The sequence below is a fragment of the Carassius gibelio genome, chromosome B5, assembly GCF_023724105.1.
Source record: "Carassius gibelio isolate Cgi1373 ecotype wild population from Czech Republic chromosome B5, carGib1.2-hapl.c, whole genome shotgun sequence".
NCBI classification, from domain to species: Eukaryota; Metazoa; Chordata; class Actinopteri; order Cypriniformes; family Cyprinidae; genus Carassius; species Carassius gibelio.
The window spans coordinates 19,488,782-19,515,664 of record NC_068400.1 but is presented as its reverse complement, the minus strand read 5'-3'; the positions used below and the strand labels follow the sequence as shown (position 1 = coordinate 19,515,664).

Genomic DNA, 26,883 nt, shown 5'->3' with positions numbered 1-26,883 from the left:
CGGTCGGTGACTCGGGCGGAGTCGGCTTTGCTTTCGGGAAACGAGCTTAATCATTAAGTTAAAGTACGGTATTAAATAAATAAAAAAAAAAAAAAAAACAAACACACACACACAAACAAACTCAGCGTGTTGAAATTGAGCTTACCTCTGGATTTTACTTCCCCGATGAAACGTCGTATGAGGTGTGTTTTATAGCGGTTGTGGTGAGTTGGATCTGTTGGAGAGCTGGCTAAACTGGAGTTACGGGAAGCGAAGGAGATTTTCTCGGCCCTGGTTTTCATGAATAGCTTACTAAAGTTCGCAGATATACTTCAGCTGCTCTCCATTTTCACCATTCCCCGGTACGTATACCAGTTCTATGAAATATGCAAGGTATTTAGGATTGGTATGTATTGTAATTGGAGTTTATGGGAGGTTTAAAAGGATAGCTTTACTCTGTCGTTTGTTCCAGTACAGCGTGTCCCAACTGGCTGTACGCGCTCACTTCACGTTATTGACCCTGGCGATTTATTTTCTACAGCAACCGTGCGTTTTATCTTTGTAATTGAAGTATAATCGTTTTAAATTTATTTTGCGTTTGCGTTTATGTATTTCGCTATAATAATAATCAGTTGTGTTATTTAAGGCTAACGTTAGCAAATATGCTAACCCAGACCGGCGCAAGATTAATATAAATCTATAAATAAATGCGTTTCCGATTAACGCCACAGGTCATGAGATTACAGCAAATTCGATTTTATTGCATCTATGGTGAGTGATTTGTATCTTATTTAAATTTTGTTTTTCAGTCTTAGTAGTGCACTTTAATACTACGAAGTTAGACTTTATTTCATTTATTGTATTTTTTTATTTAAACAAATCACCCTAAGTTAGTTTCTGCTTGCTAAATTGTTTACGTCTGATCTCAAAATAGCGCCAAATATTTATCGTAATCCGTTAACTTGAAACTCAATCGACAGTTCTGCACGGGGGAACATCATGACTCTTTGGAGTTTCTTCTGCGCCATTTGTTCTATTTGCACTTGTCCAAAAAAGTGTTTATCTGCATTTGCGTATTGTTATCCATGTGATGCTTTCTGAGTCAGTTTGTCATTATTCTAAAAAAAAAAAAAAAAAAATCTCTAAGACGTGGTGTTAAAACATCATTCATTTACTCTAAAGCTACAACATATTTTTACCTATTGTTGCTTTTTCTGCACACTTGATTTTATTTTTTACATTTTTTTTTATTTGTTGGATTTTTTTTTTTTTTTTTTTGATTTGCACACAATTGAAGACAAGTACATTTACAGTGTTTTCCCCATGGAAGTTGAGTCTGTGTGTAGTGTGGTGTGTGTAAAATGGCTTTTCTTCTGCTGTTTTTTCAGGTTCGAGTTATTCTGTGAGATTCACAGGATAAGGCCTCATACAGATGGGAAAAGTGTGTATGAAGCACCTTGAAGGTGCACCCAATCATTGGACTATTAGTTTTACATAATCTACTCTTCCTTAGAGACTACAATGTGGATGGTGTTAATAAAGGCTTTAAGTCTTAGGAAGGAAAAAGAAAAAAAAAAACTTCTTTTTTTTTTTTTTTTAACTCTTGCCTCACATCAAAATATTGGTTCAGAGAACCTTTGTAAATGATCATTATCATTTTTGTGACACCAAAAGTTTGAGACGACACCATCAAAATGAGTGCAGATGGATATCAGTACAGAGCACTGTATGACTATAAGAAAGAGAGGGAGGAGGATATTGACCTGCATGTAGGGGACATTCTTACAGTCAATAAAGGTGCACTACTCTCAGTTGGTTACACTGAGGGGATGGAGGAGAGACCAGATGAAATCGGATGGCTGCCTGGCTTTAATGAAACCACTCAGGAAAAGGGGGACTTTCCTGGTACGTACGTGGAGTTCATCGGGAAGAAAAAGATTTCTCCACCAACTCCCAAACCAAGACCCCCTAGGCCTCTACCGGTGGCCCCAGGGCCTGCAAGGCCAGACTCAGACTCTGAGCAAAGTAAGTGAGCTGGGGGGTTGGGGGCGGGGGGTGGTTTCAGCACTTTTTTTTTACCACATTGAGTCCTCAGGAAATGTTGCTGACTCAGCTCAATCCTACGTTGGCTACATAAGCACCCCAGCTTGGTGCACTATAGTCCAAATGAGCTTGAGAATTAAAAATATTTATTTCTCAAACCCTCTACCTGTCTACCATTTTGAGCTGCTGTTTAGATAGTTGCTTAATTCCACAGAAGCTGTCTATAGTTAACTTTTAGATAATATTTGGTCACCAGAGTTGACCTTAACCAGTGGTCACAAAGCAGGTCTTCCTTTATATACAGTATAAAAATTGTCATCAACCATTTTAGCTTGGTTTCGTTGGATCTCAGCGTGCATAATTCTCTTTCCTCTTAACTAGATTCATTCATGTTGATGCCAAACCCACGTGCCTCTCTCAAAATACTCACTCGCCACTTTTTCCATTTTTGTAACTAGTGACCAGATTTTACACCACTATTTCATCAAGAGATTGGATTTATAGCTGCAGCACACAAATGTCCCCTGAATATTTAAGGCTGTTTTAGGTTTGCACTGGGCTATGATTCGTAATTGCAAACATGGCTGGAAGCCCAGATCTGGATGAAGGCCTGCACACAGTAGTTTGTAATTGTCTGGCGTGGCTGCATCTTTCACACAGCCACAGTATGAGCATTTAGAGCCCCCTATGGCTCCTTCAACATGTCACCCAGGGGCCTGTTTCACTAAGGAGTTTTTACTTAAACTCTGAGTTGACTTAACCTGAGATGGGAAACTCTTGAGTTTTCGGTTACAGAACAGATGAAATGAGTTGATTTAATCAACTCTAAATTGACTGACTCTGAGTTAAGCGTGTATACCACAACTACAAAAAGCCGTCTTCATAAGCCAGACTCGATACAAATGTAATTCTTCTCAGTGTTATAATTTCACAGGTGAACTGGCAAAACGTTAGATTAATGTACTAATATTTAATCATTTTATGGTATCTCATGGACAAAAAATATATATAAAATAATAATATTAATAATATTATTTTAAGTGCATTTTTCTTGTTTTACAAGTGATCTGCCAATAGAGTAAGAAAAATACGTCAGTGGCTATTTACACTAATTGGAATTAACATACTTTCTTAGCGATATATCCTATTTACAGTAAGTTAAGTGCAAGTTGCTCTAGATGTTATTTACAGAGAATATATCACGATTTTCACTATACATTTTTTTTTATTTACCATGTAAAAGTAGCAGTTCTTTGCAACAGGCTAAGTGTAAATAATAATTAGATGCTAGTTATACTTTATACTGGCAGATACATTTGCACCTCAGTATTGTTATACATTAACAGGATGCAATAATAACAGATTGTAAATTATTATATTTATTACAATTATAAATAGTTGAATCATTATTAAACACTCGTTAGGCACTTTACTTCCACTTTTTGAACATTTTGTTCATTTTTATTGAAAATATATTCTAATGTGATGTGATGGGAAAAGTGAGAAGAACGAGCTCGGCAAAAGCTGGACTCTAACCCAATCGATCATGTTACAAGCTAGTTTTCTGTGCCCAAAACAGACACTCAAAATTATCTTGTTTTCCATTTGCATTAAGATTTTTTTATTACCACACTGGCATATAATTTTATTTAAGTAAAATGCACTTAATTAAGATCCCCCCCAGGAAACAAGACTAAGTATCTTATATATTTTTTTGTTTATATAGAAAATCAATCTTTATTTTATTATTTTATATATTATATGGGATGAAAGAAAAAAAAAACACTTAGTAAGAAGAGCATTTTTCCAGTGTGCAATCAATGAAGTGTTTAAAAAGGGGGAGGAGACCGAAAGAAACTCTGGGTTTATCGAAGAAAACCTGCTCCTGACCAGGTTAGGTTCATAGAGTATAAGTTAGCTCTCCTTCAGAAACGGGCTTGACTTACCCGGCTTTCTCGGGTTTGACAAACCTCCCATTCTGAAACAGAAAACCTAGAGTTTCCCTCATTTCATTTAACATACTCTGAGTTTTCACTTAACCTCCTTTGTGAAATGGCCCCCAGATCTCTTAATCTGTATTTTTGGTCTACGCTGTCTTCATATGCCAACTGTTACATTTCTTTTCTAGTCTAAAAAGGTTTCATCTTTATATTTATTGTACATGATACAATACAATTTCTAAGAGTGCTTTCATTCTTGAACTTTTGTGGACCCAAATCCATTTGACAAGTTTCCATTTAGTTTGTTTAAGTTTAGTTTGTGTGGGAATGTTTGTCAACAGTCAGTATCTTTACTCTTCCATTTGGTGATATTAATGGTAGAGAGAGAATTTACATTTTAAAGTGTGTTAAATTTAACCCAGTTTCCCATATACAGCCACTATTCTTATGATTTTTTTCCCCCTTGTTTGCCTCAGTGGTCATGGTGACAACTAAAGTTAGATGTTTTTCAGGTTATGAAACATTGATTATAAGTGAGATATGCCACTCAGAATTATTGCTGTTGAAAAGCAGTGGCAAACTTGTTTCCTTGTCCTATGTGGTTTGATGCATAAAACCACACAAAAACTTCTACTTTTCCTGGAGGTCACGATTGCTTAAGCAGCATGACTGGGGATAAAGTGTCACTATGGCCTCTTTCTATTCTGAATGACCATTCGGAGGGGAGAGATATAGAGAACAGATTTTTGTGGAATGTGAACCATAAGCAGATCTGGATGATGGCCAGAGCTCTTGGCATTATGCTTCTCACACAGGAGAAACAGGACTCAAACCCTGACTCCCCCCCCCCCCCCCACCACCACCACCACCACCACTAAAGCCACATATAATTCCAACTCTAAAGCCCAAGCACCTTTGACTTGGCTGTGACAATTTAAAGGACTGAAACTTGAGGCTCTTTTACACGGTACACTTTTAGGAAGATGATTTTAGTCTTACTAGAAAATGTCTGGTTTTTCTTCCTCATTTAAAATGACTAACTTATTCTTAAACTTTTTTTTTTCTTCTTGAATTTCCCTTAGTAAGTTTATTTGCATTACTGTTGCATAAAGAATCAGTGTAGAGCGAAGTGAAATGCCAGAAAATGATTCTCAAATTGATGCTTGAAGTATTTCTTATTGTGACAAATGTCATTCAACTTCTTGTGAAACTCCAAAGCCAACTGAGCTCATTTAGAAATGTGTTCCCCTTTTTCTTTAAAACTAAGAAAATTGTCTCATATAAATTGTGTTATCCACAACATAAAAATGGTACTAACAGAAAATTTAACAAAGACTCACAGCATTATAGACTAGACTGTGATTTAATGTGTGATAGGAACTATTGCATCCTAAATCCTAGAAACTTGACTCCCAGAAATGAAAATGTTCTTTTCGGTTCCGAAAGCTGTACAAGTCAGCTTAGTCCCTAATAATATATACAGGTTTATCTCAGTAAATTAGAATGTCATGGTGCATCTCAAATTAGTTCATAGGAAAAGTTTATTTCAGTAATTCAACTAAAATTTTGAAACTCGTGAAATGACATTCCCAGAATTCTTTTGTGTGACAGCCTACATCTAAGTTTCATTATTTTAGTGTTACCATAATGGTATGGTAATGGTTTATTTTTTTAATTAATTTTTTTACCATAACCCCCAGCCCCAATACTGTGTACCGTGAAGTTAAAAGTCATTACTGAGATCACTGTTAATGTATTGTGTATTGAATTGTATTGTGTTATGGCACACTGGTTTCAATTCTCATTCCCTCGCTGTGTTTCAGATTTATTAACTGCCACTGAATGCTCTTCCAGACTTTTTTCGTTCCCTGTCCGCCCTAGCTCTCTTATTTCTCCATCTCCCTCTTTGAATTTTTTGATTCTTCTTCTGTGGACCAACCTGACGAATGGGTTTAAGGAGATTGTTCAGCTTGGGGCCTCTAGCTCTCTCTTTCTCTCTTTGAGCCGCAGGGGCTCACTTCAGAGAACAGCAGATGTGGAATTCCAGTCCATACCGGCTCCCAGGCTGTTTTTAACACTAACATGCTCCTTTCTGTGGGCCTCTGGAGTGAGAGGATCCGTATTTGCCCAGCCCAGCTTTTTGCAAATCTTTTTCTATTTCTTAACCCATTCTTGCTAAAGCTTTCGACTTCATTCAGGTTCCACAAAATCTATGGCTCAGTTTTTCCTTCACTTGGGTTCCAAGTTGGACTTTGATATATATAATTATTATTATTATTATTATTATTATTATTATTATTTATTTATTTTTGTTCTGTGCGTGACTTCGAACAGGGAATTAGATCTTTTATGGCTTAAACTTCTATTCAACGAAAATTAGAGTTCCTCTTTATCTGCAACTGTTCTGTTTTATTGCATTGAGAATTGTGAGGCTGAGCTGGTAAACATATGGCATGAGCATTTTTTTTTAAATGTAATATTGCAGTGATTATTATAAATTATTCATCCATGCATTATTTTAAGAAATTCATATGCCCTTGTAATAAATTTCAAATTACTTCCCCTCCCTTTTCTCTGATTACATATGGTGCATAGTGGGACAATCCATCACTCACATTCGATCACAGAAAGAGCAAACAACAACAATCAAATGATCAAATCAATTCTTGAAGGACCAAATTAAATCTGTCCGACTTTTTTTCTCATTCAAGAAGCTGTTTAGCTTGGATATGTTTCTCACAATAGGGAAGGCTATTACATATTCTGTTTCATACAACTTATATAGTGGAAATATTTTTTTTTTTCTCTTCAATGGCCAATATATAATTCAATAATAAACGCGAGGAAATGGCTAAATAAATTATAGTTGCAGTGGTTACAAAAGTGGACTAGTCATCCAAAAACTGATTTGTGATTTGATATTTTCATTTTAGCAGTGCTTTTAGTTAGCTTGCTGTGCTTAAAGCTGTTTAAAACATTGTTAAATTTAAATAATTGAGCTTATTTAATATTTCCTTCTGAATGTTTGAGTGTCCCATCAGTGTTAGGTTTAAGAATGTCAAGTTAAAGCAATTTTTTTTTTTTTTTTTTTTTTTTTTTGAAATTATGTACAGCTTGCTTTAGAAATAAAATGTTCATTAAGGCCAGGACTTCAGTATTCTGTTTCCATGGCTAATTAAAATAGATGTGATCAAACTTTTTAAATGCAAGGCCTAGATTCCTGTGCTTGATAAGATATGGCAGTCTTTTAGCATGTGAGTTGTCAAAGGTGATGATCTTATTTACAGGCCTTTTGTAGTGGTTGTGCAGTTCCTGAACATTTGTTTAAAGAAAGCAGATCACAAATTAATTGACTAAAAAAAACAAAAAAAAAACTTCCTGTGAGAAAGTACATGTGAAAACTGCCAGGGAGAGCTGTGACAGTTAACTGAAATTGTGAGCTAGTTGGACGAAGGCATTGCTGGTGTTTGAGATAATGTGCTGCTCTCCTTTTTGGGGCCTCTTCAGTTCTTGATTGAACATCTGCTGCATGGAGCAGCTCTTTGAGGGAGAATTGTTGCTGGGTTTTGTAAAGTATGTGCACTTTCCTCTAACCAAGCAGTAAAGCAGTACATATGGCAAGGTACCTAAAAAGTTAGTACATTTATTGATCTATTTTAGATCATTTTAAATATATTTTAGGTATCCTAAAACACTGATGGATGGATGGATAGATTATTATACATATTATTCTTTATTGAATATATATTGCTATATTTAGCATTATAGAAAAATAAGTATAAAGTGACAATGTATTTAAAAATAAAAATAAAAATTTAAACCACCTTCACAGTCAAACAACTTTGTCTAGAATGCTGCACAGGACATTTTCTCAAACAACTTTGTGAGGTGCATCCTGCTATTTCTTAAAGTTTATTTCCCTGCTAAAGGCATTGTTCCTATGCAGAGTAATGGCACTCATTAGATCATGGGTGGTTGTAACCGGGGCAGGACTGGTTTGTGGCTGTCGGCGTAATGGTGCACGTTCCTGTGGCTTAGCTGGAAACTGCTTGTGCCCAGTCACCACATTTAGCTTCATGACGAATCAGTACAATTGTCTCTAAGTGCTGGTGCAGTAGGCGGCGGAAAAGTGTTCTTGCAAAAAGAAATCTGTGCTGTTCCAGTTGACTGCGTTTGACAGGGTATGGAATGGCCATTACACATCCACTGTTTTAAATCTACTTGTTCTCTGATGCCAGATAAAGCAAGAAAAACTCTCTGTGGCTCCTTCTGAAGAATTAAGTGCTACATTGCATAACAGTCACAAGAGATCATATCTGTTGGAGCCTCTAGGTCAAAAGTGTATTGAAATTGTATAAGGTATAAGCAGTAACATGCAAAACCTGGAAAAGGAACTTGTCATACTGAAAGGACTGGACTTCAGTAGAGGGTTGTTGCAATGGATGTGGTACCGTGGTGAAAGCCGCTGTTTATTGGGATGTGCGTGAGAGTGTGTACATGTGGTCTTCATTAATGATTGCCTCCAGAGACATGGGTCTGAATTGGAAAATCTTCTTACTGAATGACAAGCATGTCTGCTTGGCGGATTAGAAACACGTTGCAAGAGGAGGAGCAAGAGCAGCAGCAAAAAAGCTGAACTGAAATATGCAAAAAGAATAACTGAGTTTTGGTGCTACCCCATCCCCCATTTATCGTTGGAGTGGATGTTGGTTATGTGAAGAGACATGGAAGTGTTTGTATATAATAGAAACTAAACGCCAGTGGTGGGAGAAAACAGAGCAGATGTAGAGCCTTTTTCCAAGCCCATGTAGTAGAGTGGAAGTCCAACTTCAAGTTAATTTTACTAATTCAGTTCCTTTGGATTGTTTGTTTAAAAAAGGACGATTTTCCTAGAAGTCCGGACCCTTTTTTCTGTACAGGTTTCTAATGGGTGTTTAACAGCCTTTTTGTTTCAGCAAAAATCAAGTTTACAATGTTCAAGCATCTTTTAAGGAAAAATGTATATCTTGTGTCTTGTGACTTAATTGCGATTTGTTTCAAAGTTCTCTCCCCTGTGAGCTTTTGATGTCTGTGTCATCAGAGGTGTTTTCACACACTGTCCTAAGAGAGACACTGTCCCTTTGCTTTTACATTGAATGATTAATCACTGTAATTTCTCACATTGCTATAACAGATGTTTCAAAACACAGCACAAGTGCCTTTTTGTCTCAAGTCTTTCTGTTGACAAGTGTTTGAAAACCCTTTTCTTCTGTTGGTTTTAGCTGTTATACTCTTAACTGATAGGACAGGGGTTCTCAAAGTCTACATTCAAAGGTTCAAATCTGAATTTTCATAAATATCAAAACTCCGGACCGGAACAATTGATTATTACAAAACTTGTTTTTAATAAACATGCATAACAAGTAAACACTTTTTCACATTTAATATTAAGTGTAAAAGTTGTAAAATTAATTTAAGTGTTCGCAACAGAGGTCGACTGATATGGGTTTTTCTCTGGCCGATGCCAATATTAAGAAATCAGGGCAACGGATGGCAAATGTATGATGCAGGTTTTTTTTTTTTTTTTTTTTTGTTTGTTTGTTTTTTGGCCGATATGTTTTGACGATTTGCTTGAGTAAATGTTTATTGCAGGTTACAAGATAGTAGTAGTCCAGTCAAGTCACCTTTATTTATATAGCGCTTTAAACAAAATACATTACGTCAAAGCAACTGAACAACATTCATTAGCAAAACAGTGTGTCAATAATGCAAAATGACAGTTAAAGGCAGTTCATCATTGAATTCAGTGATGTCATCTCTCTTCAGTTTAAATGGTGTCTGTGCATTTTTTTGCAATCAAGTCAATGATTAGTAGTAGTAGTAGTAGTAGTAGTAGCAGCCTAATTCACAGTAATAATACATGGGTCAAAACTGAAGCAAATTCTCAAAGTTATGAAGCTTTTTGTTTGCTTGCTGACTGTCACACCAGTGTTTCCCACAGACTTGCAAATTCAAATTAATTATCTGCCAAAAGGAAGCACTGTTGGAGCGGGAGATATAGCGGTTTTCCAGGTAATGCATGCAAACAAATAAGCTACTTCATCAAGCATTACAGGAAAGACTAAATTAAAATGACATTGACCTTTTCTGAAGACCGTCGGTTCTTTTCAAAGATGAGACGTTTTTTCAAAACACCCACGCTGCATTTTAATTTTGAAATGTACAGTGCTCAGTTTATTAAATGAATTATAAGCCTTTTGGAAAATCTATTTGTATTGAATTGAACGATGACATCAATGAATTCAATGATCCATTGTCTTTTACTGAAAAAAAATGTTTTTATTACCATGTGTACTTTCTCTGATCTTAGTCTGTGGTTCAGATGTGCTGAGTTTGTTCTACAAACCCAGGAAGCTGCTTTCCCTTCTTTAACCTGGACTCCTTTTCCTTGCATCCCATGTCATAGAAATAACAGGACCACCACACATTCAGACACTATGCGTGTTCAGACTTCCACACTGACTCCCTCTTCCAGGAGTTGCTACGGCAACCAGAATCTGAAGCCCACTTTGATTGGCTGTCTAAATCTGAGCTGGGCTGCTTTCTGCCTGTTTTCTGTTTGTTTAATTTGCTTGCAGAGAACTAAAGGCATTTTAAACTGTTTTTCACTCACAAATGTTGCTAATGTTTACCCCTTACTCGTAACCGAGTGAATGCATCTTTAATTGTTTCCATTGCCTGGTCGATTGTGTGATCTCAGCTGCACAGCTTGGATAAATTAAACCTGGTAGTTGAAAACAGAAGATGTTTTCATCTGGATCTTTCTAAAGCATTGTTCACAGGAACACTCACTCACTACGTTCCCACTATTGCTACTCGCAGTGGGTTGACGAGCTTGGCGAGAGTATGATATTGCGTGAGTTCACCGCGCAGTGCATCTTGCTGGGCTGCCCAGTTCTTAGTGAAGCTTGCTTATACTTGGCATGTAACACGTCACGTATCTTGTTTTGGAAAGTCGTCAGACTTAGTTTTCAATGAACAATAAATAGCCAAAAAATTCCATTGAATTACAGTAAAGAACAGACCCAGACCCTGTGAGTAACAACCCATTGCAATGTTTTTGCATGGTCAAAACCTAAGAACTAAAGTCTAGTTCCTCTTTAGTTACTTCAAGAAAGTGTCTCGAGGACATAGTGGAACCTTGAACCAAAACATTTGGACCAATCCACTAGCATCAATCTTGAATGTCATTCAATCTAGCCATGTAGAAGGCCAGTGCTATCAGGTCACCATGAGTTACTTCGAAGCAACTCAATCCCCCCTCGCCTTTCAGTCTCACGTCTCTGTGGAAATGCCCATCCAACACATGTAAATAAAACAAGACTCTTGGAATATACAGTTCTACCCTGATATGGGGTATGAATTATTACATTTATTTTATTTATTTTGAAATTCCAGACCACCGTAGTGTTATTTACTGAGCCAGTTTCAATCAGAATCAGAATCAGAATGAGCTTTATTGCCAGGTATGTTTACACATACGAGGAATTTGTTTTCGTGACAGAAGCTCCACAGTACAACAGAATGACAGCGACAGAACATAAAACACATAATAAAAGAATAAAAAATACAAATAAGTAGATAGTGAATGACAATATACAAATTGACAATTGTAGGCAGGTATATTACAAAATGCAGTTATGTATGTACATGTGTATTATGTGCAAAATTTAAGTGTATACTAAGTATGTGTGTTAGATAAATAAAGTGTATGTGTATATAAATATAAAGTGTAGTGTGTTCGCCGTTATTATCAGCTGTTCATAAGATGGATTGCCTGGGGGAAGAAACTGGTCCTGTGTCTGGTCGTTCTAGTGCTCAGTGCTCTGTAGCGTCGACCAGATGGCAACAGTTCAAAGAGGGAGTGTGCTGGATGTGAGGGGTCCAGAGTGATTTTGACAGCCCTTTTTCTCACTCTGGATAAGTAAAACAACATAGCAATTTTCGCTTTTTCATCAAACATACATAAGAAATGTAGGGATCTGTTAAATTCAAAGACCATATTCGTTGCCTTTGACCAGAACATTTTGAGCTAAAGTAAAATTAGCCCAGCACTCTGAATCTAGATTCTAAGAAGCAGTGGGCTGGATAGGGTGTCTGTCTGGGCAAAAAGTTACGACTCATTGCAGCGTACCAAAGTGACACTACACTCCACATTTCTATATGAGGAATCTGTCATTCACTCTCCCTTCCTCACATTCAGCCGTTCTAAGAAAATGAATAACTCTCCTTATGCTCGATGTTGCATTGGCAGTAATGGACTCCAGATGGCTTTTGTCTTTCAAAGTGAAGTTCAAGAGAATCAGTCTGATATCTACAGCTTTCCTTGCTTATCTCCCAGGCTAGCAAAAAAAAAGCCCAGAGCCTTGGGACTGAACAAGACTATTATGTCTAATGGCTTAAACCCCCATTTCCTTGTGTGTTTTTACTTTTTTTGTTTTATTTAGGCAGCCTCCAAACTTTTAATTTGAGTCATTCCTTTTAAGAAATCTATAAAAAAGGCTCTGTAAAGGGAATCCATTCATAATCTGCTGTTTAGATCTATGGCCTCGGATGCTGGTAACAGTCAAGTCCTTTAGAAATCCCAGCCTTTTAAAATGCTGTGCAGCGAATCCAAATAAAACTCCAGCTAGTCCCGCAGCCCTTTCATGCCCGCACCTGGACTTGTAGATCTCAGCAACCCTACACCAGCGGCTGCATTCTGTTTGCTTTAGCTTTCTCGTCCACCCTTAATGCACACTTAATCATAAGCGCCAGCCCTAAACCCCCTCCGGCCATTCTTAGATGTGCCATCCAAATGTGCTTCTTGCTGTACTACATAAATACATGAGGACCATTATTGGTCTAAGCATGCCGTGACTGTGGAGTGGGTCATGGTGTAAAATTCTTGTTTTCCTTGGAGGCTTTGAAATGAAGTTTGGTGCTTAATGAAAAGCTAGTAGCTGTTCAAAGGTACCTGGTGCCTTTTTGATGTGAGCTTTCAACTTTCTCTCCTCTAGGCTCCAGCGCTCTGGAAGACCTGGTGGAGCAGTTCGCACCTCCAGAGGTAGCACCACCCTTGCTACTCAAGTTCCTTGAGGCCATCGAGAGGAAAGGTGAATCGAATCCATCATGCATATTTCTTTGTATGTGCACACTGTAATTATTGCATTTTCTACATGTATTAACTCTCATATAAACTCTGTACAGGTCTAGACAACCCTACACTCTACAGAAACTTCACTGCTGGAGGAGGGCCGGATATCAGGCAGTGCTTTGATAGTGGTGAGTGACGCATTCCATTAGGTGTTGCTAACGTTAGCCATCTTAAACTGGTGCGATGCAACAAAAGCTTTCTGTCCATGCTGGCCATGGAATAATACTGCATTAACCAGCACAGTTGGATACTATCACTCCAATTTCAAAAACTTCAACCTGATGTAATAAAATGTGCAACATGTCTCGCGTAACTGGTGCTACAAGCGTTGTTTCTTGAGAAAATGTTCTGTCAGTTGTCGAAGCAGTCAGATGTACAATATTTACCATCAGGTAAAATTCGGTAGCACTTTATTTTACAGTCCTGTTCCTCATGTACATACTATATACTTACTATAGTTATTACAATAACTATGTACTAACCCTGAACCTACCCCTAAACTTAACCCTTCCCCCCTTAGTTACCTTGTATTAGCAGAACTTTCTTAGATAAATACACTGCAAGTACACTTTATGTACATGTACACGTACTGTAAAATAAAGTGCAACCTAAAATTCCATAGACTTAAGGTCTTTGCACATGTTAAACATAAATACTTGAGCACTAGAGTCGAGACCTCATGTTGTGTCAATCACGTTTATACTACCTCCGAAACTTTCATCCATCATTAAAAAAAATGCTCCTGGTTCGATTTTCTGTATTTTTAGCAAGCATTTTCCATAGCAAGCATGTTAATAGTAAAGGATGAAGAATACAGAAAAAACTAGGGATGCTTCGAAATGAAAAATCTTGGCCGAAGCCGAACAAAATGAAACGCTGGGCCGAAGGTTGAATACCAAACACGGTTTTCATGTTTTTCCCCCATATAGTCCTATTTTGACCCCTTTTTTTCCTCACCATTGCATGAATTAAATTGGCAAAATGTGTTTTTTACTGTTTTGCTCAATTATAAAAAAAAAACAATTTAAAAATATTTACATAACACTGAACATTTTATAATGTTCTAGCGGACATTATACCAGCAAAATAAAATTTTACCTAAAATTAAGAAGTTAGTAAAATATTTTTCCACCAGTTTTGAGACTTGAATCAGGTACGTATTTTTACTGTACAAATAAAGGCAGCCTTGCTGAGCAGAAGAGACTTCTTTCAAAACAGTCATTGTTCGGTACATATTATTCTGCATTTTTGCCGAACACCAAAAGATTGTCACAGACTTGGCAATGGATTTTGACCCAGAACACCCTAGCAACCATATACAGCTACTCTGAATAATTTTAGATACCACATCCACGTACTGGCAACCACCCAGATCAAGTTAGCATTGTTACATTGAGCACCACTCATTCTTTAAACATACTACAAATGGACATCGTAGCTATCGATAGATCGAAAAGATCTAATGCTTACTTATGTTTGTGTTGTGTTTTCTGAATTAGACCCTGCCTCAGTGGATCTTGAGCAGATGGACCTTCAGATGTTGTGTGATGGTCTGAGAAGGTATCTTCAAGATTTACCTCAGCCTGTCATCCCCTCTTTGATCTATAGCGAGATGATACGCATCGCTCAAGGTGGGTTTCTATAGGATTAAAGCATTTCAGCGTTATATTAACAGCCCTACAATTCTCGGGGTTTTTATGATATAATGGTTGCACTTTATTTTACAGTACGTGTACTAACATGTACTTATAGTGTACTTACAGTGTATTTATCTAAGAAAGTTCTGGTAATACAAGGTAACTACATGGGGTAGGGTTAGGTTTAGGGGTAGGTTCAGGGTTACTACCTAGTTATTACATAGTTATTGTAATTACTATAATAAGTACATAGAATGTACATGAGGAACAGGACTGTAAAATAAAGTGCTACCGATATAATAATAATCCATATTAATACAACTATGTGAATCATTGGATTTACAGATGCATGAGTTGCCAATTCTTCCACAAAACTATTGTTTAAGATGCTATGAAATGCTGTGGATTGAGTCCTTTTAAAATCAGTTAATTCATCGGTCAGCATAGTAACATTAATATGCTATGTTCTAGCTATGAAAGTACAGCTCCTATGTTAACAGATCAGATTTTGGTAACTTATCAAGTCACCAATGAAATCACACTATAACAATAGCTTAAAATTAGCTTTTTAGCTAAAATATGTATTTTTAAAGAATTTTGATTGGGTTGATTGTGCTAATACACATTTTAGAATAAGGGCTTTCAGTTATTTTATTTGAAATACAGAAATTCCTTTCAGCGCTCATGTTCTGAGCTCTGTCTTGCTCTCTGATGGTCCTTCAAATTAAACTCAAAGGCCCTAAAACCAAAGAATGTATGGAATAATTAGAAATTTTTTCATTGATCTCAATTCATTATTAGAGCCACAGGGTGGTGCTATTGTTTTGATGTGTGTTAGCCAAATGGTGAACCTCCTTCAATTGCAATAAAATGAAGTTTTGCACACTCCCATGAACTTCTGAAAGCATCACTGCTGACTCATCTAGGAAGATCGTGTGTTTGTATCATCACAGCGTGTGCTTTTATGAGTACACATTTTCCAACACTTACCTGATTTTGTGTCTACAAACCCCAGATAATTTGACAGTAAAAAGTATTCCAGGTGTTGTATTGGTGGTTGGCTTGAGGATGTTAACTTTATCTGCCCTTGCTGTGTGACTGAACATTTTGCCCGTGTGCAGAACAAACTTTAAGCGGTGTAAACTAGCACTTATCTTTTTTGAAAGAGAACACTGTGATATTTATTTATTTTTTTGTTTTTTTTCAGTTCTTTTTCGGGTAGTGTACAGTCACGTGGCTGGAAACAGGATATCTGTGGTTAATAGACCTAAAGAAAACCTGAAAACTTATCTGCAACATCAGCGCTGTCAACCAATCAACTCTCAGAGTACCTTACTCTGTCATTGTCTCGCTTAAGATCTTGTGCGGTTAGTTGCTCACTGCGCACTGAGCACAATTTTCCACATGACTGCATGTACACGTTTTTTTGCATGTCCTCGCTGATTATTATGTTTAGCTCACTATAAATACATAGCCCTTGAGACAAAGGTCGAGGGTCATGTTCTGACGACACACTAAGTGTATTAAAGTGGGTGTGATGGCCTTTTTTTTAACACTCTTCTGTCTCTCTATCTCTTCAGAAGTGCAGGGTACAGACGAATGCGCACATCATCTGCGGCTGGTGGCCAGCTCCTCTGCACTTCCTCCGCAGTACTGGCTGACACTGCAGAGCTTGCTGCGCCACTTCTCCCGTGTATGCCAGGCCTCAGCTGCCAACCTGCTTAGTGCTCGTGCCCTCGCTGAGATCTTCAGCCCGGCACTCTTCAGGCAACAGCCCACCAGGTACACCCTCACACATATATGCTTGCATATCACGTTGTTGCCAGCTAGCAAAACAAACGTAATGTTCCATTTCCCTTCCCAGCTGTGAGCCCAGCCCAGAGGCACACATCCGGATAATTGAAGTCCTGGTGACCAGTGAATGGAGTGACAGTCAGGCGGCTCCAGGTGAAAAAAAAAAACTTTTCTGTTGAGTACAGACCACAAATTACAAAGCAATGGTTCCCAACCAATAAGTTATTTTAAATTAATTTATTGGAATTTAGTTATATTAACAAAAAAAAGTAAAACTTGAAACCATATTCAAATGCAGTGTTGAAGTCAAAAAGGTTGAGAAACACTGCTCTTTGGCATTACAAATAGTGCAGTCATTCAAGATATATTCAAACTAGTGTTGTCCAAACATTTTGAACCATGGCTCAATGTCTCACATGCACTTTATTTGTAATGTATTAGAGTAGATGGAGGGTAGGCAACAGTGGAACAAGTGGAAGTGGAATAAGTAACTGAGGCTACAATTACATAAAAAAAATGTAGTCAAAAGTTGGAAAGTTTTTCGCTTGTGTTTTTAAAAAGTTTCACATATGCAAAACAATGTTGTCAAAATGATTTGCGTTTACACACATTCGCAAAAACACTGTATTATGTATGCCAGGCCAGTAGTTGGCGCTGTCACCTGGTTGGTAAACAGTACCTGTAGAGAAGAGACAAATATGTTGTAGATGATGCATTTCAGCTGTTGGTTGTGATATGGGTGAATATATCCACACTTTGCTGAAGAAACGTTAGCAAACTCTTGAGCAGCAACAACAGTACAATATACTCTGAAATATTGCTGAAATGGGCAGAAAAGAGTTGTAAAAAAGGGAGATGTCCAGTTGTGATTCATATCATGCAGGAAAAAGAAAACAGCATTGATGTTCTTAATTCTTATATAAAGTAGCTGTGCCCCTTCACTTCATCAATGTGTATATTCTGTTCCACTCCCTTGCTTTTTTGGGTCAGGTTCATTTAGAGATGGGACAGACCACAGAGACACTTCTGCTATGTGAATGCTGCCCTCAACACAGACTAGTTGTCTAGTTGGGCCTTTATAGCAGCAGTAAAGTCTCTCTCCCTGTCTTTATCAGTCTATCTCTCTCAGGCTGCAAGGGGCCCCAAGTCTGGCTGTGTGACTGTTTAAATGTTTTATTACCTGTTAGGGCCTATTTATACCTTGCCCTGGCATGGAGCGAGCTCAGCTGTCAGTAATTTGCACCTGCAGGAGGCTGGGTTGGGCGAGCCCAGACTCAAAAGCACACTTGCCTCCTTTCTGCTCGGGCAGCTCGATTTCTTCCTGTACCTTATGTGCAAGCTTTTAAACAAACACGGATCACACAAGTGCCACCTTTAACTGCTACTTGTTGCCTTACCAACCTGCCCATACACGATTCCTGCAGATGTGGCAGTGGATAGCTGTGGATGTGTGTAAATTTAAGTGTAAGGGTGCATGTGTGCGCATGTTCCTAGTTACTGGGTGTCTATTTTAAGCTGGTGGCAAAAGGCACACTTGGATTGGGATGGATGAAGTGCGGTCTGCTCCACAGAGATCTCTTGTTCCCCTGCAACGATGGCTGTTCTGTCTTGCGTGCATTCTCACACACTTGCAAACATTCACTTCCGAGGACTTTACTCCACCCACTGGCCCCCTCCTGCCTGTGAAACATTCCCCTCCCAAAACATAAGGGTGCACAGCTCAGCAAATATTTGAACCTGAGCAAGTTAATCATGAGACTGAACCCTTGGAGCTAGACGGAGTGAATGAGCAGAGAGAGAGAGAGAGAGAGAAAGTTAGTTAGCAGCAGTGCGACCTCAGCAATCATTAACCTAGCCGTGCTGGAGCAGGCGTCATTCTCCCCCCCTCAGACCTGCTTTAGTTCGTCAGGCTCTATGGTTTCAACCTGTCGAACTCAGCTTCTTGTTGTCAGCTTGGACTTTGCTGAATTTCTTAAGTCTGGTACAGTGACAAGGCTCCGACGCCTGTCAAGTGGGAATATTTCTTTCAAAAGGACTATCTCTTTGATTTACCAAGAATCACAAGAAATGCTTACCGGACGGATTTGCTGAATAAAAGGTTTCTTGACTTATGCTGAACATGCACAACCTGCAATGTAAGTGTGTGATTTTGGTGTCTCCGAAAGATTGGTTAATTTTATGCAAATAAAATTATGTCATTGCTTTGGGAAAGTTACCCGGCTTTTCAGAGAGCATGGGTAGTGGCTCTTCTCAGATATCCTGTTTTAGCTCTTTCACAGACTTGAATATCCATGCTTCTCCACTGTGTGATTGGCTATTGCTTGTGTGTATCAAGACTAGCACAAGTGCAACCTGCTACCCAAAGTGGGTTAACCTGTTTGACTGACACTGGCATGTCTGAACACGTGAGGTGAACGTGTTTGTATAAATTACCTAAAAAAAAAAATTAAAAAAAAGAGTCAGTTTGCTTTTTAAACTAAAGTTTTAATGGTTTTTAATATGCTGCTTTATCCAGAAACAGTCAGTTACACTTGACCTACTGCATGACTTTTAAACACCCCAGCTGAAGTGCCTCTCTGACCTGTCATTAGAGTGCTGAGCATGACAATAACCCACGTTCCTGGAGCTGTTTTAACCCTACTTAGAACTGTGACTATTTCAGGTACATTCTCAAGCTCAAAAAGCTGATCTCTCCCCTTCTACAGTCCTCCATGAGTCGCATTTGGGGATTATAAGAAGTATTTGCAAGCTGTGCCTGCCTGCCTCCTACTCTGGCATTGTCTTTGACGTAGGGACTGCCTACGTGCCACTGCAGCAGCGATCAGAGCTCTGTTTTTGTCTGCCTACCAGCAGAGGGGCAGTACTGATCGCTTCAGAGAAAGGAGGGGCTTAGCAAAGCTGCATCATAGATACAGGAAGGGAGGGGGTGACAGAGAAAGACTGTGTGAGCCTTCAGTTCCTTTCCTCATTTGAAAGATGCTGTGCTGCAGTGAACCTTGTCAGTGTTTTACCTCCCAGAGTTTGGCAGCATTGAAACAGCTTAGACAACGCTTATGTTCCACATGGATAAAGGACATTGCTGGGTCACATACTTTGGAGCAGATACATCTTTCTTTGATACATTTCTCATTGCTGACATTTGAATGGACCAAGCACTGTTGCAATGACATTACTGCTCTCAGGACTTAGAAATAGAAGCAGGTGATGAGGCAGGAGTGCCTAAAAAACAGTCCTGCTGCACCATTGGCTGGGGTAAGTGATGCAATGGTTTTCACTGAACCCACTCTCCAAGGCTTTTCGAAAATTGATCTGGAAGCAATGAGCAAGAAGAACCTGGATTTAAAGTATCTATTCAGAGGAAGTTTGTCAAAAACTGTATGTGAATCCTTCCAGATAAGCAACAAACAATTAAGCATGGCAGATTTAGAGAGCCTGAGACTTGACACTGGATCAGGAGCTGGATCAGACCTGCTGTTTTGCATAGAAATAGATGTGCCAGGTAACTGTTGAAGTTTGTACATAACAGACATGTCATTCTTAAGGCTCAATTTGATTTGGTGTCAGCACTGTATGTTGTCTTGGATGCATTCGTTCATCTCAAAACCGTTGTTATATTTGTTCTTATGGTGAAACATGGATTAGTCATTACATAGATTATTGTGAGTCTTTTATGGAGGATGTATCTTCTGCAAGTCCCGCAGAGCATTGGGTGATTTGTCAGATAGATTCTTGTAGGGGTATCTAGTTTAATATCGTTGTGTGATTGCACTAGGCAGAAAATGCTTAGCGATGATAGTGACTGAAGTGAACAAAGGGGAGACAGTGAGTGTGCATGAGGGGGTGGGGGGGTTGGAAGATAAAAATAGCCCACCGCTTCAGCTCTGCCCCGTGCTCCACGGAGACTGCACTGGCCCTGCTGCTTCCCGTCACTCGGCCCAGCAGCCAATCAGATGCAATCTCTGCCTCTATTCAGCAAAGCAACATGTTCTCAATGGTTAAGGATTCTTGCATGAATGTGCATATTGCAATGGCTGGGTCTGTGCATGCTGGCAAATGTCATTACTTCTAGAGATGGGGCTAGTTCTATTCTGAAACACTTGTTGTAAAGGTCAAATAACTGATATCAAATTCAAATAAAAGCTCCTTTCCCAGTCTTGTATCTCCGTGACTTATATGTTTGATTGTGCATCTCAGGAACAGCTTAAGTGACGTGACATTCAGCCAAGTATGGTGACCCATACTCAGAATTTGTGCTCTGCAATTAACCCATCCAAAGTGCACACACACAGAGCAGTGAACATACACACACTATGAACACACACCCGGAGCAGTGGGCAGCCATTTATGCTGCGGCGCCCGGGGAGCAGTTTGGGGTTCGATGCCTTGCTCAAGGGCACCTAAGTCGTGGTATTGAAGGTGGAGAGAGAACTGTACATGCACTCCCCCCACCCACTATTCTGGCCAGAATTATGTGGTATAATTCTGGCCAGATCCAGAAATGGTGATGAAAATATTTTTAGGAAGGTTCAATGAAATACATTCTCACTGAGTAGAGAATCCAACTCCCTGCTGAGTGCTCAAGAGCCATGTACACAGCTGCATTTAATGAAATGGAAAACGCTGAAAGGGGACGAGGCATGAAGAAAACTGCAGTAACCGTTGCATTTTTTTAAAACATGACTGTCACATTTACGGGAAAAACAACATTCATACCAAAAGATGTTTGAGGGGTTTTCCTTTCTCCTCATCAGATGAAAGCATCCTTTAGTAATATTGTTGTTTCATATTGACACACAAGTTTGAGCATGCCTGCATATGTTGTCTGTGTAAATGACATTGGGTGCTGCTGGTTCATCAGCAGTTCTGGTCTCAACCAGTTTCTCTTTTTCTCTTTACAGCACTACCTCCCAAGCCACCCAAACCAATGTCTGTCACTAACAACGGTATGAACAACAACATGGCTCTGCAAGATGCTGAATGGTACTGGGGGGACATCTCCAGGCAAGTACTCATCATACCTTTGGTCAGATAAGCATGCATTTTTGTTTAATTGTTATTTTTAATGTTTCTTTTTGTAAAAGTTTGACTCCCTTTCTGATGCAGGGAGGAGGTCAACGAAAAGCTTAGGGACACTGCCGATGGTACATTTTTGGTCCGAGATGCCTCCACTAAAATGCATGGGGATTACACACTGACATTGAGGTACGTTCTTCTTTGTAAAAACCCATATGTATTGCAGGTGCTTGCCTTGATCTAAAAAGTTTGATCTAAATACTACTACTTGTTGGCCATACAGGAAAGGAGGTAACAACAAGCTGATCAAAATCTTCCATCGTGATGGAAAATATGGCTTTTCAGACCCCCTAACTTTCAACTCTGTGGTTGAGTTGATCAACCACTATCGGCACGAGTCTCTCGCCCAGTACAACCCCAAACTAGATGTGAAACTACTGTACCCTGTGTCCAAGCACCAACAGGTAATTATCCTCTGATTTCACTTAGAATAAAGAGTGTCCTGAAGAACTTCACTCTATAGTCTAGATCATCAAGTTTCATTTAAGAACATTTTATTGGATGTATGTTATTTGTATTTACAGGATCAGGTGGTAAAGGAGGACAATGTTGAAGCTGTTGGGAAGAAGTTGCACGAATACCACCAGCAGTACCAAGAAAAGAACAAAGAGTACGACCGACTCTATGAGGAATACACTCGAACATCACAGGTGTGCCCTTAAATGTGTTTATAGTAGATGGCTTATTATATGTGTTTCAGTCAAGTATTTCACCCAGAGCTTGAGAAAATCTCTTCAGGGAAAGCTCACATACTGACAAACTTTGTTCTGCTCACTAGGAAATACAAATGAAAAGGACTGCTATTGAAGCTTTTAATGAGACCATAAAGATCTTTGAAGAGCAGTGCCAGACGCAAGAACGGTACAGCAAAGAATATATTGAGAAGTTCAGGAGAGAAGGCAATGAGAAGGAAATCCAACGGTGAGTCCTGAAGCTGAGAATTTCTAAGTAGTCTTTTGACAAGCATATCAGACTTGTAATGCAGCTTCTCTGCAATGTTTCAATGCAGCATAATGGTCAACTATGAGAAGTTAAAATCGCGCATCAGTGAAATTGTGGACAGCAAACGTCGTCTTGAGGAAGATCTAAAGAAGCAAGCAGCAGACTACAGAGAGATCGACAAGCGGATGAACAGCATTAAGCCTGACCTCATCCAGCTCAGAAAGACCAGGGATCAGTACCTCATGTAAGTAACTCGTACTACATAGGTTCTGTACTTCAAATTTAACACTCAGGATACAATCTTACATTCAGAATGACTATATGGAGTACAATGTAATAAGCAATTCTCTTTTTTTCATTTGTTTATTTTTTTATTTAATTTTTTTGCTGGACAGGTGGTTGACACAGAAAGGGGTCCGACAGAAAAAACTCAACGAATGGTTGGGAATCAAAAACGACAACCAGGACGAGTGAGTATTCTGCTATCATGTTATTGCCACTTGACATTTAAAAGTTTTCCCGGTTTCTAAATCAAACTCTCCACTTCTGTGCTAGTCAATACTCAATGGTGGATGACGATGAGGATTTGCCACACCATGACGAACGCTCCTGGAAGCTGGGTAACATTAACCGCATCCAGGCAGAGGCCTTGCTGCGGGGCAAGAGAGACGGAACATTCCTGGTCAGGGACAGCAGCAAAGCTGGATGTTACGCCTGTAGTGTTGTGTACGTACCACTTTTTTCGTGCTTGTATGGCAACATCAATTCACATGTTCTTTTTTTTTTTTTTTTTTTTATACATAGAAATCACTGGACATTCTGTGCAATTCAATGACTACTAGAACAGTTGCATGTTGAAATGGGAAATTGCAAAAGGCACTGATGACTAAAACCATCTCTTTGTCTTCTCACAGTGTGGATGGTGAGGTCAAGCACTGCGTCATCAACAAGACACCCACAGGATATGGCTTTGCTGAGCCCTACAACCTTTACAGCTCTCTAAAAGAACTGGTCTTGCACTACCAGCATACGTCCCTGGTTCAGCACAATGACTCTTTGAATGTCACATTAGCGTACCCAGTCTACTCGCACCAGAGGCGATGAGAACTCATGAACACACCCTTGGGACTTGTTACAAACACGGGAGTTGAGATAGGGCCTCCCCTGGAATGGAGACGCCTCCAGTGAGGCTGCTCCCGAGGGCTGCGTTTTGCCTTGAAACATATCGGAAAGCCAAGAAAGCAAAACCCAAAATTTCAGCCACTGAGACTTTTGCCAGTCTGAATGTAGTTTTCTTTGAGTGGAAACTGCTAAAATGTAACTCTCTCTCCCAAACTGGAGGACTTCGGGGGCCTTTTCCAAATGGTGCTTGTTCATTTCAAAGCTTTACCCGCTGCTGAAATGTGGAACAATGATTAAACCTCTAGAGTGCATCTTTTTTTTACCTCTTCTACCCCCGACCTGCTCTGTGCAGGTCCCCATTTGTGTGTGTGTGTGTGTGTGTGTGTGTACGAGAGAATGTGACCAAAACTTACAGTATCTGAAAGCTATCGGGATGTTCAACATGTTTAATTTTTTTTACGAACAGACCATGGAATCAGCTGATCCAATGTAGCAAGATGGCACTTTCGAAACAGTATCTACTTGTTTTCCTGTAAGAGACTCCTACACAAGCATTGATATGACACATCTCGCCTGAAAGGAGCAGTGTGACGAGAAGTAAACGAGATGCTTGGCATTTCTTTTGTGAGCATTATAGTGACAGACTCTAAATCCATTTCTGCTTTATGGACTGGCAAGAAAGGAACTGAAACGGACTTCAAACTGTACATACAGATGGCATCAAAAGCTATGTGACAAAACCATATTGTACCAAAAACACAGTTCCTTCTCAGTTGTATTCTAATCTGCTATGCAAATTCTGTATTTTCCATCTTCTCTGCAGAGTTGTGATTTTAATTTACGTTGCTACCCATAATATAAACTTGTTTTTATTGCTTAAAGTCTTTTTTTATGTATCTAAGAGGATATTTTAAGTGTCAAAGCACCAAGAAGAGTGGCTTCAGTTTTACAGAAGAAGTCTGGAAAAAGTAATATTACATATTTCTTTATCAGCCACTGGTAAAATTAAAGAGTATTTTATTAGTGTTTTTCACTTGCTGATTTTCTCTTGGGCAGAGCCTGGAGGACATTAGTGCTGCTTTTGTCTACAGTTAATGGTAATATATATCTGAACATTTTCACTAGAACAAACATAAACAAATAAACCATGATGTTTGAAATAACTGCAATTGAATGATTAATTTCACGACAACATAATACTACAGGTTGCTAATCCAATATAGAGGTTCATTTTGTGATATCTTTCCCATATTTGAAAAGCGTATTGATTTGATCCTCTGGAATGATGAAAAAAAAAAAAATTCATTTCGGTGACATAACTCCCTCTCATTCTGACAACACAGTATTTTTTCTGTATCAGAAAATCCTTATTAGTGTTTACATGGATCAACTCAGTTCGACTAGTACACAATGTTCTAGTTTGCGTCACATTCTCTAAAAAAAAAAAAATATTACTTTGATGCAACAAAGTTAAGGGAACCTACCAGCCTGACATTTAAAGCTTGCTACAGTAGTTCTGATTTTATCATCACTGACATCAGTATTGCTTTTGCCTTCTCATATCAGCTTTGCACTTGACAAATGCAAATTTGCATTTCATGTTCCGCATAAATAAACATCAGTGTGGCACAATTAATTAATTTGTCACTTAATATGTCACTTTCTTTTGGTCAACTCTTTGTTCCTATATTTTGAATTTGTCTGACTCCTTTTGACTTGGCCTGATTGCCTTAAAATGAGTCAGTTGTGTATTTTTTTTTTAAGCAGAGTACTGCTGAATTTCACCATTTTGCGTTTTGTAAGTATTTGAAAGTCTTTTGATGTAAGATTTTTAAGAGGAATGGTAATGCTTGCGTTTTTCTGACATATACGCACAATTGATCTATACTATTATGATTTGTCCATCGAGTTAGCATAAAGTTCTCAAATGATAAGATGGGCTCTCTCTGAGTCCCCTTCTTACTGAGTAAACTAGCTTGTGGTTTGAAGTAAATATTTGAATTTCATAGGCCAACTTGTTTCAAACTTTTACTGCTTGTGATTTTGAATGTCAGAAAGTTGACATAATTCTTATTTTTTTTTTTTTTTTTATTGAGTCTCTGCAAATCTCACTCTGAATTGCAATGGAATCATTTTTTTTTTTAACTTTCATGGTAATTTATCTAGGGTTTTTTCTTCTTTTTGTCCCCCCTTCTGCATGTTACTCTTTCACCTCTCACTTATAGGCCAGAAACTTCAATATTTCACATAATCATGATAATCTTCTCTCTGCAGCCCCTGTTCTAATCTTGTATTTTGTGAATCCAGTTTTTTTTTTTCTCTCTCTCTCTCTCTCTCTTTTTTTGAAATTGTACAGCATTGGTTTACAGACATTGTTACCAGAATGCTGAAATTGAGTTTTACCAGTGTGTTCCAGTTCTTAAAAAATGCTTCAGATCTGTATTGGCTTTATTAAAAAGTTAAATAAAAATGATGTTTTAGAAACTAAAAGTCTTTGGGTTTTGTGATCATTTCGGGGCTTTTCTATAGATATAGATATAGATCTATAATTTGCCAGTTGACTGTTGAACTCCCTGTACCGTTTCAGAGACTTTTGAGGTTATGCAAATGTTATGGTGTGATATGATGGCACGGCATTGATGTCATAAGTCACTAAACGGGGTGAAGGTTACAGAACGTTATGTTCTTGCACTGAAAATGTAGCACGTTTACTTCATTAGGTTGTTGCTTTTGCCTTATATATATATATATATATTAGTTCTTTCCTGGCTAACAAATTGTGAAGACATTTAATTAAACAAGGGCCTAACTAATTGTACCTCAGAACCCAACATTTCAATGGTGACAGTCCAACACAATACTAACACTGTTTGATTTTCAAAACTTTAAAATCTATTGAGCATGCCTTACATAAGTCCAATAATATGCTAAAATATTGTTGGAGAGTTTAATTTGAGACAGTCTAAACAACTTCAGTAATAAAATATAAAAGAAAAGAAAAACATGTTAGGATAGGGACCCTGCTTTTAGTAGTATGTACAAATGTGCAACTTAGTTTAAAAGTGATAATATTTTGAGATATATGCACATAGTAGTTAAAACATCCAATATGAAGTGACACAACTTAACTGACTTTGCATGGATGCACTATTCAAATTCTGGCCGGAAAACCAGATAA

At 38.4% G+C, this 26,883-nt stretch overlaps 1 protein-coding gene across 9 annotated transcripts; it reads left to right on the top strand.

Annotated features, from left to right (window-relative positions):
- LOC127958869 (phosphatidylinositol 3-kinase regulatory subunit alpha) lies at positions 1-26,195 on the top strand. Of its 9 annotated transcripts, none has more exons than XM_052557902.1 (16): positions 1-341; positions 1,368-2,004; positions 13,001-13,096; positions 13,191-13,265; positions 14,637-14,768; positions 16,355-16,556; positions 16,639-16,721; positions 21,467-21,569; positions 21,672-21,770; positions 21,865-22,045; positions 22,166-22,291; positions 22,420-22,562; positions 22,651-22,827; positions 22,979-23,053; positions 23,139-23,309; positions 23,498-26,195. In XM_052557902.1, the coding sequence occupies exons 2-16, from the start codon at positions 1,674-1,676 to the stop codon at positions 23,685-23,687; spliced, it is 2,184 nt and encodes a 727-aa protein (XP_052413862.1). In that variant the 5' UTR covers positions 1-341; positions 1,368-1,673; the 3' UTR covers positions 23,688-26,195. The 9 variants fall into 9 exon arrangements, with proteins under 9 accessions (XP_052413862.1, XP_052413863.1, XP_052413867.1 ...); XM_052557903.1 differs by having other exon boundaries at positions 7-341; positions 21,467-21,573; positions 21,676-21,770; XM_052557906.1 differs by lacking the exons at positions 1-341; positions 1,368-2,004; positions 13,001-13,096; ... (2 more) ...; positions 16,355-16,556; positions 16,639-16,721 and adding exons at positions 19,478-19,820; positions 19,962-20,067.
- The last annotated feature ends 688 nt before the right edge of the window (positions 26,196-26,883 follow it).